Genomic DNA, 12,138 nt, shown 5'->3' on the forward strand with positions numbered 1-12,138 from the left:
GAAAACACCCTTTTAGGGAAGGAATGAAGAGGAAATTTCAAATGACTGATGCTATCTCCTTATTCATAACTCTGGAAGGTGTCAAATTTCACGGTAATATGCACAGTTTAAGAATCTAAAAACAGGAGAACAGAACAGCAGACCGGGGCATCTCCCTCCCCTTTTTCTAATCCAATTAGAAATCTCACGGCTGATTCAGTGCTGTGGGAACACACAACACTTTTCTACCACAAAAGATAGAATTATTTTTGGTACTGCTACTAAAAACTCATCTTTCTTTAGGGAGAATTTTAATTTCATTCAGATTTCAGGCCAACTTTTCACACCCCAAGTCTAAGCTATTAGCTTATTTTTGCCTTTAATTGCTTTCTGATCCCACTCTTGCGCTGAGCTCCACACAAGCAGATCCTTATATCTGCACAGAGCTCCACTGAGTACAGTAACTAGTATATGAGTGTAGGGTTTCAGGATTGGGGCCTCTGCAAAAAACTGAGCTTGTGATCTGCAATATGTTGCTACTAAACTACCAGCTGATAATTGACCTCCCTATTTAGAACTATCAGAAAAATCCTGAGAGGGGACCCCTACTCCATATCAAGTATGGTTTCAAGTTTAGCAAGTGCAACGGATGAGACCAGTGTTGATGCTGTCCCATTTTCTATGGATGAATAAAAGATATTACCCCCCCTTCCACGCATTGGCACGGTTGAAGCACTGAGATGGGTCTATTCATCACTGCCTCACAAATTTTATCTTTAATAAGAGACAATTTCTGGCACTTATCTTAATGTAAAAATCTAGTTTAAAGGTTCTAAGTATTTCTTCATAATCAATTGAACTACTTTTACCTTTAGGTGCCTAGTACTGCTTCCATAAACACATGTTTAAAAAGTTCCTATTATAGTAACACTATTTTAGATGAGAGAATGAATAATCTTTCTATTAAAGCACTGTGTAATACCATATATTAAGGATACTACATAAAATATATGTATATTTTCTATTTGCACATTTTTATTGCATATGCATCACAACTTTGCAATCTTTACCAAGAAAAGTTATGCATCCTAAAAGAAGGCTTCCAATAAATTTACTAAGAGTGACCTAACAGCATTTTTGAGAGCTAATGTACAATGGACTCTTAAATACAGTATAAAATAATATTTTGCATTGTATACCATCTTTCATCAAAGAACCCAAAGCACTTTATCAACAGTTTAACTAACAATAGGCAGGTAAGTAATAAAATAACTACTTTACAGGTGAGGAAACTCAGGGACAGAAAAGGTAAGTGTATTGCCCAGCATCACACGAGTAAGATGACAGAACTCCCTTTTCTAAGTGCCCAGCTGACACACTACCTATATAGTTCTAAAATCTATAAAATATAAAATATAACTTTCCCAAGTTTTAATTGCAGAAAAACATCTATGGTAAAGTTATGCTAAAATAGGAAGATTACCTCACGATGATTTAGAAGTCTTTCCAAATCTGCTGCCATTTGATTCTTGACACGCAGCAAAGCTGTCTTTTCTTTATTTAAAAGGCTGGTAGAAAAGAGGATAGGAAATACAGTAATAGCAACGGATAATCTCTTCTAATCTTGTCTGGTTGAAACATGCATTTTTAAGACTAAATACTGGAAACAATGAATGTGCTCAAGCAATTGTATAAAATAATCCTTTATTCAAAAATTGTAGGTTGTTAATGCATCTGAAAAGATAGGTATATGTGAATGCTTGCTTTAATCAAATAACAGAACTGATTCATTTAAATACAACACCACAGTAAAACAAAACTGATTTGATTTAAAGTGTGATTCTTCTCTTTAGAAGTGGCATCATAGAATTCTATTTTTATTGCGTCAGTTACTTCTAGATAATTTTTTCTCCATTTTACAAGCAAAAATAGATTTGTTTACCCCTAGTCCTCAAACCTGAACCTGAGGTATTCTCTAATTCTTATGCATCACCACCAGTAGAAAGGTTTGGCAAACCATATTAAACCCTCACTCTGCTGTGTAATTTTTTGCCTCCACTGGATTTGTGCTGGTGTAACTGACGGCTATGTAATTGGATTTTTAAAAATAATTCTGCTGATGATGCATAAGAAGGAATAGAGTCCAACTTGCACTCTCCTAACTTTATGGTCTCTGCAGAAGTAGTAAAAAAATTATTTTTGCCACATATTATTTACTACTATAGTAGCACCCACAATCTCAGGTTTATCTTGAACACATGTATAACTTAGGAACAATGGGATGTATCAAAGACCCAGTGTCATGCTTAATTTTAATTGTCCTTCCTTTTGTTATCTTACATCACTGTATTAACTTGTAAAACAATTCTTCTCTCCAAATTCTGATTCTAGGCAGCTACTCTTCTAGTATAATTAAATGTATTTCCATATTCAGCTTTTGTGTCAGACTCCAAGAATAAATGCCAGATTGTCAGACTCGTAAGATTTGTATATGCTGTTGCCCAATTTTGTTTCCATAGTCCCAAGAATTCAGAAAAAGGGGACTGATGTCAGCATCACATGACCAAACCAAATAATCTTCACAACAGGTTAAACTTGAAATCAACACCACAGTAAAATGATTAGTCATATAGCAGTAAAAACAGGTTATGAAACTCAGAAGCAGTCTAAGAAGGAAACACATAATAAACTGAATGGAATTATTTAGATATGATTCAAGCACACCAAATGTTTAATGTTCAGAGTATAAATTTTATAGAAATGATCAATCTACTGCATCATACATTTTTTAAAAATGGCCATATACCTATGGCTTTTTCCATTTTAGAACAGCAACATCGATTTTGGATTTGGGTACTTCCTGGGAATTAACAACCTGTTCAAGTAAATAGCCCTTGATTGAGCTTTAGAGCCACCAGCTCCTTCCAGGCAGTCATTACTTTCCCAGGAAGTGTCCTGCAATTTGATTCATACTGCTTGAGCTATAGTTTCAAAGCCTCACTACATTTTAAACTATTTTAATTATATATTTTTAATTTAGGCAGTACTTTTATCCTCTGTCATTTTTAACACATACTGAAGCTGCCAAACTCAGTGTTCTTTCTATATGCATGTCTTGTTACTCAGTGATACTTCAGTTTTTCTTGGACTTACATATTTTATAAACAGCAGAAACCAAGCTTTCAAAGTTGGAGTTCTTATGCATGACTCACAAACTTAAAGAAACCACAACATAAAGTTCCTTGTATACTTTATACAGTATATTGCACAAGAGTATATTTCACTGTTAATTATTAGTCAGAAGCTCATGTCTGAAGTTCAGTTTCATCTGCTGAATAAAATAAATTCCAGTTATACTGCTTCTTTCCCTTTTGAATCAACACACCATGATTACTCCATAAAGTGAAGCTATAACATTGTTCTAATTTTTGCTTATGAGCAAATTTAAGGATGAAACTATGCTGTTTCGTTTAGTTTTGTTAACTCAGGGCTTTTCTACACTATCAAATTAAGTTGACATAAGTTAGGTCAATCTACAGCAACCAGGAGGCGGCTGGGCTCGGGCTCCTCTTACCCAGCTCCTCAATTCCTCACCGGAAGGCAGCCAGGCTCAGGCTGTCCCTCCGCCCCTGCTCAGTCCCTAACTGGGAGGTGGCAGCGGCTGTCAATTCCAGTGGTGGGGCTCCAGGTTGTGAGCCCTGTGCAAGGCTGACAGCCAACAGGTGATGTAACTAATGCATTTCCCTAACTACATCGATCTAAGCGTTACGCCTTTTGAAGAGATGGAGTTATTAGGTTGATGTAGTGGGCAACTTGTGTAGTCCCAGATGACTGGAAAAAGGTAGATATAGTGCCTATCTTTAAAAAAGGGAAGAAGGAGAATCTGGGGAACTACAGACCAGTCAGCCTAACCTCAGTCCCTGGAAAACTCATGGAGCAGGTCCTCAAGGAATCTGTTTTGAAGCACTTGGAGGAGAGAGAGGTGATCAGGAACAGTCAACATGGATTCACAAAGGGCAAGTCATGCCTGACCAAACTGATTGCCTTCTGTGATGAGATAACTAGCTGTTATGGAACTAGGCTGTTCTCAGTGGTGGCAGATGACAGAACAAGGAGCAATGGTCTCAAGTTGCTTGTGAGTCACCTGATTGGAATGGGGAAAGTCTAGGTTGGATATTAGGAAAAACTATTTCACTAGGAGGGTGGTGAAGCACTGGAATGGGTTACCTAGAGAGATGATGGAGTCTCCATTCTTGGAGGTTTTTAAGGCCCAGCTTGACAAAGCCCTGGCTGGGATGATTTAGTTGGGGTTGGTCCTGCTTTGAGCAGGGTGCTGGACTAGATGACCTGCTGAAGTCTCTTCCAATCCTAATCTTCTACAATTCTATGACTTTCATTGGTGGGAGTACCATTCTAATGTAGACACTTACATAGGGTACGTCCAGACTACCCGCAGTATCGGCAGGTAGCGATCAATTTATCGGGAATCAATATATCGCATCTCATCTAGACGTGATATATCAATCCCCAAACGTGCTCCTCGTCGACTCCGGAACTCCACTGGAGTGAGTGGCAGTAGTGGAGTCGATGGGGGAGCCGCGGACGTCGATCCCACACCATGAGGACGGGAGGTAAGCCGGAATAAGATACACTGACTTCAGCTACGGTATTCCCATAGCTGAAGTTGTGTACCTTACATTGACACCCCTCCTAGTGTAGACCAGGCCATAGTTACATTGACGTAAACTGCCTTATGGTTACGATGACCTAACTCTAGTGTAGATCTGGCCTCAGTCTTCAGTCATTACTGTGAATACAGAATTATCAGAAAGTGCCAGTTTCCAGATTTAGAACTGCTTTGTTCTTGGTCTTCATCCATTGTTGGAGTAAAGGAAAAAAAATGTGCATGCTACTGCAAATATAGCAGATAAGATACACACACATTAGTGGAAAAGTGGAGCTATCAGAGACAATTTTATTAACATGCATACTGGTAACTACCAAATAATATCAGAGAGCAGGAAGTCCTTCCAAAGTCAATTTTGGGAAGCAGCTTATTTTTCTTCATTACCATTAACAAAGATCCTGACTTGGCACTCCAAATCACAGCATCCAACATGCCAATAATCTCTGCATCCCAGCTGGAAAAGGCTCTAAATCTTGGGCTAAGAGATCAAGATTGCACATGGCCAAACTTTCATCAGTGCTAGTGGTTTCTTTCTAATCTGCTTGAGGACAATTACCTCAGCTCCCAAATCCCCTAGAACTGGGAGGCCACAAACCCTCATCAGCCAATGAATTAAGTTTTAACATATTTATTTAGTCTTCTGTCAAGGAATATTTGCCACTAATAGACACTAGGAAAAGGTTTCAATGCATCCCCACTGCAAATACCAAAAATCCCAATCTGAGATAAGAGTGCATGTCCATGAGAAAGACATCAACTCTGATGTCAGAAAGGAGCACACTAACCCTTAGCAGTCTCAACAACCAATCGTTTATTTGATGGTTATTACCATGAATTCCTGGGCAACACTGCTTTATTAATTTAGATGGAATAAATAGGCCCAAAGAGTCAAAGGTGTTAACATAACCCTGAAACTGTCCAACATTAAAGTTTTAAACAATAGTTGGAGTTGGTATACAAAAATGTCTATTTAGCACCATGGCAAACCCACTGTTAAAAAGTTTTCTAACCTTTTACTAGAAGTACGGAAAACAAAAAGGAAAAACAATGAAAGCATTGGAATGTAAAGTATTAAATCAGGCTTTCATTTTAATAATATCCTTTGGTCCCTCTGCCTTTAACTGGAGAGAGTCCTCAGAAGAAAAATAAAGAACGGTTATTCACCTTCTCGTAACTGTTCTTCAAGATGTGTTATTCATGTCCATTCCAATCAGGTGTGTGTGCGCCGCATGCATGCCAGCTGGAAGATTTTCCCCTAGCAGCGTCCATAGGGTCGGTCTGGGCACTCCCTAGACCTGCACTTTCATGGTGCCCAATATAGAGCCCTGCCAACCCTCCACCTCCTCAGTTCCTTCTTGCCGGCTGCCCCAACAGAGGGGTAGGAGGGTGAGTATTGGAATGGACATAAACAACACACCTCGAAGAGCAGCAGTTACGAGAAGGTGAGTAATAGTTTTTTCTTCTTCAAGTGCTTGTTCATGTCCATTCCAATCAGGTGACTCACAAGCCAAAGTTCAGGAGGTGGAGTCAGAGTCATCCACTGACTGGAGTACAGTTCGTTCGAAGGCCACATCGTCTTTGGCCTGCTGAGTGATCGCACAGTGCATAGTGAAAGTATGTATAGAGAACCACACTGCTGCCCTGCAGAATTCCTGTGTGGAGAACTGTGCCAGGAATGCTGCTGAGGTGGCCTAAGCCCTGGTGGAGTGCATGGTGATCGGTGGAGTGGGCACCTTCACCAAGTGTAGCACTCCCGAATGTATGACGTGATCCATGATAAGATATGCTGCGATGACATAGGAAGGCCTTTCATTCTATCAGCCACCACCACAAATAACTGGACGGACTTTCAGAACAGCTTCGACCTCTCGATGTAGAAGGCTAGCGCTCTGCGGACTTCCAATGAGTGAAGCCTCTGCTCCTTTCCACTGGAATGCGGCTTAGGATAGAACACTGGGAGGAAGATGTCCTGGTTGATGTGAAACTGGGAGATGACCTTTGGGAGAAAGGCCAGGTGAGATCTGAGCTGAACATTGTCCTTATGGAATACCGTGTAAGGAGACTCTGCTTTAAGGGCCCTGAGCTCCAATACTCTCCCAGCTGAAGTTATTGTCACCAGAAACATCACCATGTAAGAGAGAGAAAGCAAGGAGCACGTCGCCAGTGGTTCAAATGGTGGTCCCGTAAGTCTGGAAAGGACTAGATTGAGGTCCCAAGCTGGGATACGCTGTCGTACTTGTGGGTATAGTCTGTCGAGACCTTTAAGGAAATGGCTGACCATTGGATTCGCGAAGACTGAGTAGCCCTCTGCGCCTGGATGGAAGGTGCAGATGGCTGCCAAGTGAACTCTTATTGACGACATGGACAGTGCCTGTTGCTTAAGATGGAGGAGATAGTCCAGTATAAATTGCACCAAGGCAAGTATCGGAGACTGATGGTGCTGCTCTGACCAGATCTACTTGGCCAGGTACGTCTCCCTTGTGGAGGGCTTGTCTGACTTGATCAGAGCAGGACAGCTCCACAGCATTCAGCCATAGAGCTGCCATGCTGTGAGATGGAGTGACTCGAATTCGTATGTTGGAGACAGCTGTGATCCTGTGTGATTAGGTCCCGGATAAGTGGTGGGGTGACCAGAGTTGCCATAGACATTTCTAGGAGCGATGTGTATCAGTGCTGGTGTGGCCAGGCTGGAGCTATCAATATCATTAGGGCTTGGTGTGGACAAAGCTCCGAACAAAGGACTGAATGACCCATCCAAGCTAGGATGTTTGTACTCCAGAGACTTGATTGATTTAAATCAGCAGTAATCTCATCAAGCCTTAAACAAGCCTGAAAAGACGGTTACTTACCTTTGTAACTGTTGTTCTTCGAGATGTGTTGCTCATATCCATTCCAGTTAGGTGTGTGCGCCGCGCGTGCACATTCGTCGGAAAACTTTTACCCTAGCAACTCGGTGGGCCGGCAGGTCGCCCCCTAGAGTGGCGCCATCATGGCGCTTGATATATATCCCTGCCGGCCCACCCGCTCCTCAGTTCCTTCTTGCCGGCTACTCCGACAGTGGGGAAGGAGGGCGGGTGCGGAATGGATATGAGCAACACATCTCGAAGAACAACAGTTACAAAGGTAAGTAACCGTCTTTTCTTCTTCGAGTGATTGCTCATATCCATTCCAGTTAGGTGAATCCCAAGCCTTATGTAGGCGGTGGGGTCGGAGTGAAATGTGGCAGAATGAAAACTGCTGAGCCAGAGGCTACAGCATCTCCTGACTGTTGAACCAGGGCATACTGCGAAGCAAAGGTATGGACCGAGGACCAATGGAGCTGCGCGACAGATCTGGTGGGTAGGAACACGAGCCAGCAAGGCGGCAGATGAAGCCTGAGCCCTGGTAAACTGCACGATGATGTGGCTTGGGGAAAATATGAGCCAAATCATAACAAGTTCGGAAGTCTGCCATCACCCGAGATGTGATCCTCTGAGAGGAAAACAAGCAAGCCCTCCCTTTGGCCCGCTACCGTGACAGAGCTGGGGCACCTTACGAAATGGTTCTGGCAGCGCAATATAAATGCGAGCACTCCACAGATGTCCAAGGAGTGCAATGGTTGTGCCCATTGCGTTGAGCTGTGGGTAACATGAAAGGCCGAAACCACCTTAGGGAGGAAAGCCGGGTGCGGTCATAACTGCACCTTGTCTTTGTGAAACCTAGTGTACGGCGGAACCCTCGTAAGAGCTCTGAGCTCGGAGACCCGTCTGGCCGATGTAACAGCTACGAGGAAAGTTTGTCGTCCAAGACGGGTATATCAGAGGGCCAGTCGTGAACGGCTCGACTGGGGGAGACATAAGTCTGATTAAAACTAGGTTGAGGTCCCAGGTTGGGGCTGGCGGCGCACCCGAGGGTGCAAGCTCTCCAAGCCCTTGAGGGATCTCGAACCCATAGAGCATGAGAACGCGGAACGTCCACCTTAGCCTGGCTGGAAGGTAGAGATGGTTGCTGAGTGTATCCTCAGCGATGATACTGCCAGGACCTGCCGCTGAAGGCCAGAGGTAGGCCAAATAGAGGGGGTCGAGACCTCGGCAGGAGCAAGATCGAGCGTATTGCAGCTGTAGAAGAAATGCTTCCACCTGGCCCGGTACGTTGACCAGGTGGAAGGCTTCCTGTCACCCCGGCTCAGTTACGCAGCGGCCACACCGTGAGGCGAAGAGGCTGCAGGTCCGAGTGACGAAGCCTGTTGTTGCTCTGAATGATGAGGTCTGGGTGGGGTGGCAGGGTAATTGGGTCTGTTATTGACAGGCCGAGCAACGTGGTATATCAGTGCTGCCTGGACCACTCTGGAGTGATCATGATGATGCGCGCTCTGCCCCTGCGGAGTTTGAGCAGGACCTAATGAACCAGTGGGAACAGTGGGAAGGCATAATGGAGTTGGCCTTTCCACGGCATCAGGAATGCGCCCAAGACCGAACCTGAGGAGAGACCTTGGAAGGAGCAGAACATCTGGCATTTTCTGCTCTCTCGGTGAGCGAACAGGTCTATGTGAGGAAACATCTCCGCTTCTGGACAGCAGAACGCCTCACATGGGGCAGAGTGATCACTCGTAAGACAGGAAAGGCCTGCTGAGTCCAAGCGCCAAGACGTTCCGAACGCCTGGGAGAAGGGACGTCACCAGCTCCATCGAGTAGGCCATGCAAAAGTCCCGGAAATGGATGGCCTCCTGACAAAAAAGTGGGGGGGGGGGACCATGTCCCTCCCTGGATACTTATGAAGCACATGGCCGCTGTGTTGGCTGTAAACACCGAGATACAACGGCCTCGCAGCTGCCGCTGGAACCCCTGGTACGCCAGGCGGACTACTCTCATTTTTGGGGCATTGAAGTGGAATGCCAGCTCCCGAGAAGACCAAAGGCCTTAAGCTCGGAGGTGACCGTGAGCACTTGAGCAGAGAGATGATGCGTCCGTCGTCAGGGGCAGTGAGGGCTGGGGCGGAGGAAACCGCCTCCCTGCCCACACCAGGGAGGGAGTTAGCCACCACTCTAGGGAGCCTAAGGTGCTTGAGGGAACGGTGACTACCATGACCATTGGCTCCCTGTCCGGGTGGTACGCCGAGGTGAGTCGGACTTGGAAAGGACGGAGGCGGAGCTTGGCATGTTTGGTTACCAACTTGCGGGCAACCATGGACCCAGGAGACTGAGACAAGTACGAGCCGAGGTCGTTGGGAAAGCCTGCAGACCTCAGATGATTGTTGCCATCGCCTAAAACCGCAGTTGTGATAAGCAGGCTCCGGCTAGGTAGGAGACCAAGATAGCTCCTAGGAAGTCCAACCTCTGCGTGGGAACCAGAGTGGATTGCTCTATAATGATCATCAGGCCTCGACCTGTGAATAAGACCGTGACGATGCCCACGCGCTGAGTGGTTTGTGTCTCAGAGTCTCCTTGGATAAGCGAATCGTCCAGATACGGAAAAACGCATATCCGACATCAGCGAAGGTAGGCGGCGACTATGGCCGTAAACCAGAAGTACTGACAGTCAGCTAGAAGGCGGAGGTATCTCCTGTGCGGAGGGAAGATGGCGTAGCGAAAGTACGCGTCCTTCATATCCAGGGCGGCATAGTAGCCCCCAGGAGGCAAGGATGGAATAATGGTTCCCAGGGATACCGTGCAGAACTTCAACCTTATCCTAAACCGGTTGAGTCCGTGCAGGACTAGGAAGGTCTGAGACCTGCGTTCGAGTGGGGAACTAGGGCATAACGGGAGTAAAACCCCTTGCCCCTTTCGTCCGTCGGCGTCTGCACCTCTTGTACGAGGAATTGCTCGTGAGAGGGGTCCCTGAACGGGGACAGGGCTGGAATAAATTAGAGGTGGTATCTATGCTCCACCGTGCGCAGGATCTAGTGATCTGAAATTAACTAGGGCCACGCCAGGAGAAAGCGGGATTGGGATCCCGGTCTGTGACTGGTACACCGCCCTCAGGCGCACCTTGCGAGGTTCGTCTGCGACCACCTTGGCCTCGCCGTTTGCCAAAGTCCTGTCTCTGGCTAGGCACAGAGTATGGCGGGTGGGGGCAGAAAGGCCTGCGTTTAGTCGCTGGCAAATGCATGCTGAGAGAGCGCATTAGGACCCTATCGTCCATTAGGCTTGGCAGCCTGGGGCTGTCTTTGCCGCGAAAGGCCTTTACCACAAAGGGTAAATCCTGAATGGCATACTGCAGCTCCGGCCGGAGGTTTAAAACCTGGAGCCATGAGATGCACCTCATGGCGACACCAAAGGCCAGAGTCCTGGCTGCAGAGTCTGCTGCATCGAACGAGGCCTGGAGGGATGCTCTGGGTACCTTTTTCTTTTCCCCCGTCCTCCAAGACGGCAGCGAACTCTTGGCCGGTTTCGGGGCTGGCGCCCGCTGGCCATCGTATGAGAATCGTGGTCCTGAGCATAAGATCTGCGCATGTGGGATGACACGCATGCGTGTCCGGATGGCCATGGAGGTACTAAAAGAAGGCACAGGCAGAGTCTCTGACTCTATCGGACCTTGCCCAACTCGGCACCGGGAGCCGGCACCGGGATGCGTACCGGTACCTGGAACGAGATCCAGACCCGCAACCAGAATGGTGCCTGGAGGTCGACCGAGATCTCGAGGTTCGGGAAGAGGCTACAGGAGTCAAGGTACCTGTCGCGGTGCCGGGAGTCGGAACGGTGCCGATAGCGGGTCGGCGAATGGGATACCGACCGGTGCAGCGAGTGCGACTAGTACCGATGAGGAAAACAGCACCGGGACTGCAAGTGGTGTCGGGCGTGCCGACAGGATCTGGAGTGTCTGCGGGACCGTGATCATGAACGGTGCCGCTCTGCTGTGCTGACAGAGGATGGTCACATGAAGAGACTGTATTACCCGCACCGGCGGTGCCGGGGTCAGGCAGCATCGACTCTGTCATGGCAATGAGAGCCCTCGCCGTTGGTAATGCCTCCAGCATGGAGGGAACAGCAGGCTCAACCACAGTGCATACTGGGGAGCTGTCAGGCACCGGATTCGAAGGCCCTCATGGGACCGGGATCGACGGTACCGAGGTCGTCAGAGCTTCGGTGGGCGTCGGTGCCGGGCGATCCGAGTTAGATGAGCTGTGTGGCTGCGGTGCCATCGGCACGGAAGCAGCAGGAGCAATAAGCTCAACCACGGCGCGCGCCGGGGAGCCATCAGGCACCGGATTCCACGGCCCTTGTGGGACTGGAATCGACGGTGCCGACGTTGTCGGTGCCGGGCAATCCGACTTAGACGAGCTGGCTGCGGCGCCGTTGGCACGTAAGCAGCAGGAGCAGTAGCTCAACCACGGCGCGTGCCGGGGAGCCGTCAGGCACCGGATTCTACGGCCTTTATGGGACCGGGATCGACGGTGCCGACGTCGTCGGTGTCGCAGCAAGTGTCGGTGCGGGGCGATCCGACTGAGACGAGCTCTCTGGCTGCGGTGCCGTTGGCACGGAAGCAGCAGGAGCA

At 47.1% G+C, this 12,138-nt stretch overlaps 1 protein-coding gene across 2 annotated transcripts in view; it reads right to left on the reverse strand.

Annotated features, from left to right (window-relative positions):
* The window catches only part of PIBF1 (progesterone immunomodulatory binding factor 1), a 194,208-nt gene that overhangs the window by 25,445 nt on the left and 156,625 nt on the right, over window positions 1–12,138 (reverse strand). For both annotated transcript variants that reach the window (XM_050948385.1, XM_050948386.1), the window contains one exon: window positions 1,463–1,547. In XM_050948385.1, coding sequence (XP_050804342.1) covers window positions 1,463–1,547 — 85 coding nt within the window. The remainder of the gene's footprint in view (window positions 1–1,462; window positions 1,548–12,138) is intronic.

The sequence above is a fragment of the Gopherus flavomarginatus genome, chromosome 1 (genome assembly GCF_025201925.1).
Source record: "Gopherus flavomarginatus isolate rGopFla2 chromosome 1, rGopFla2.mat.asm, whole genome shotgun sequence".
Classification (NCBI taxonomy): Eukaryota; Metazoa; Chordata; order Testudines; family Testudinidae; genus Gopherus; species Gopherus flavomarginatus.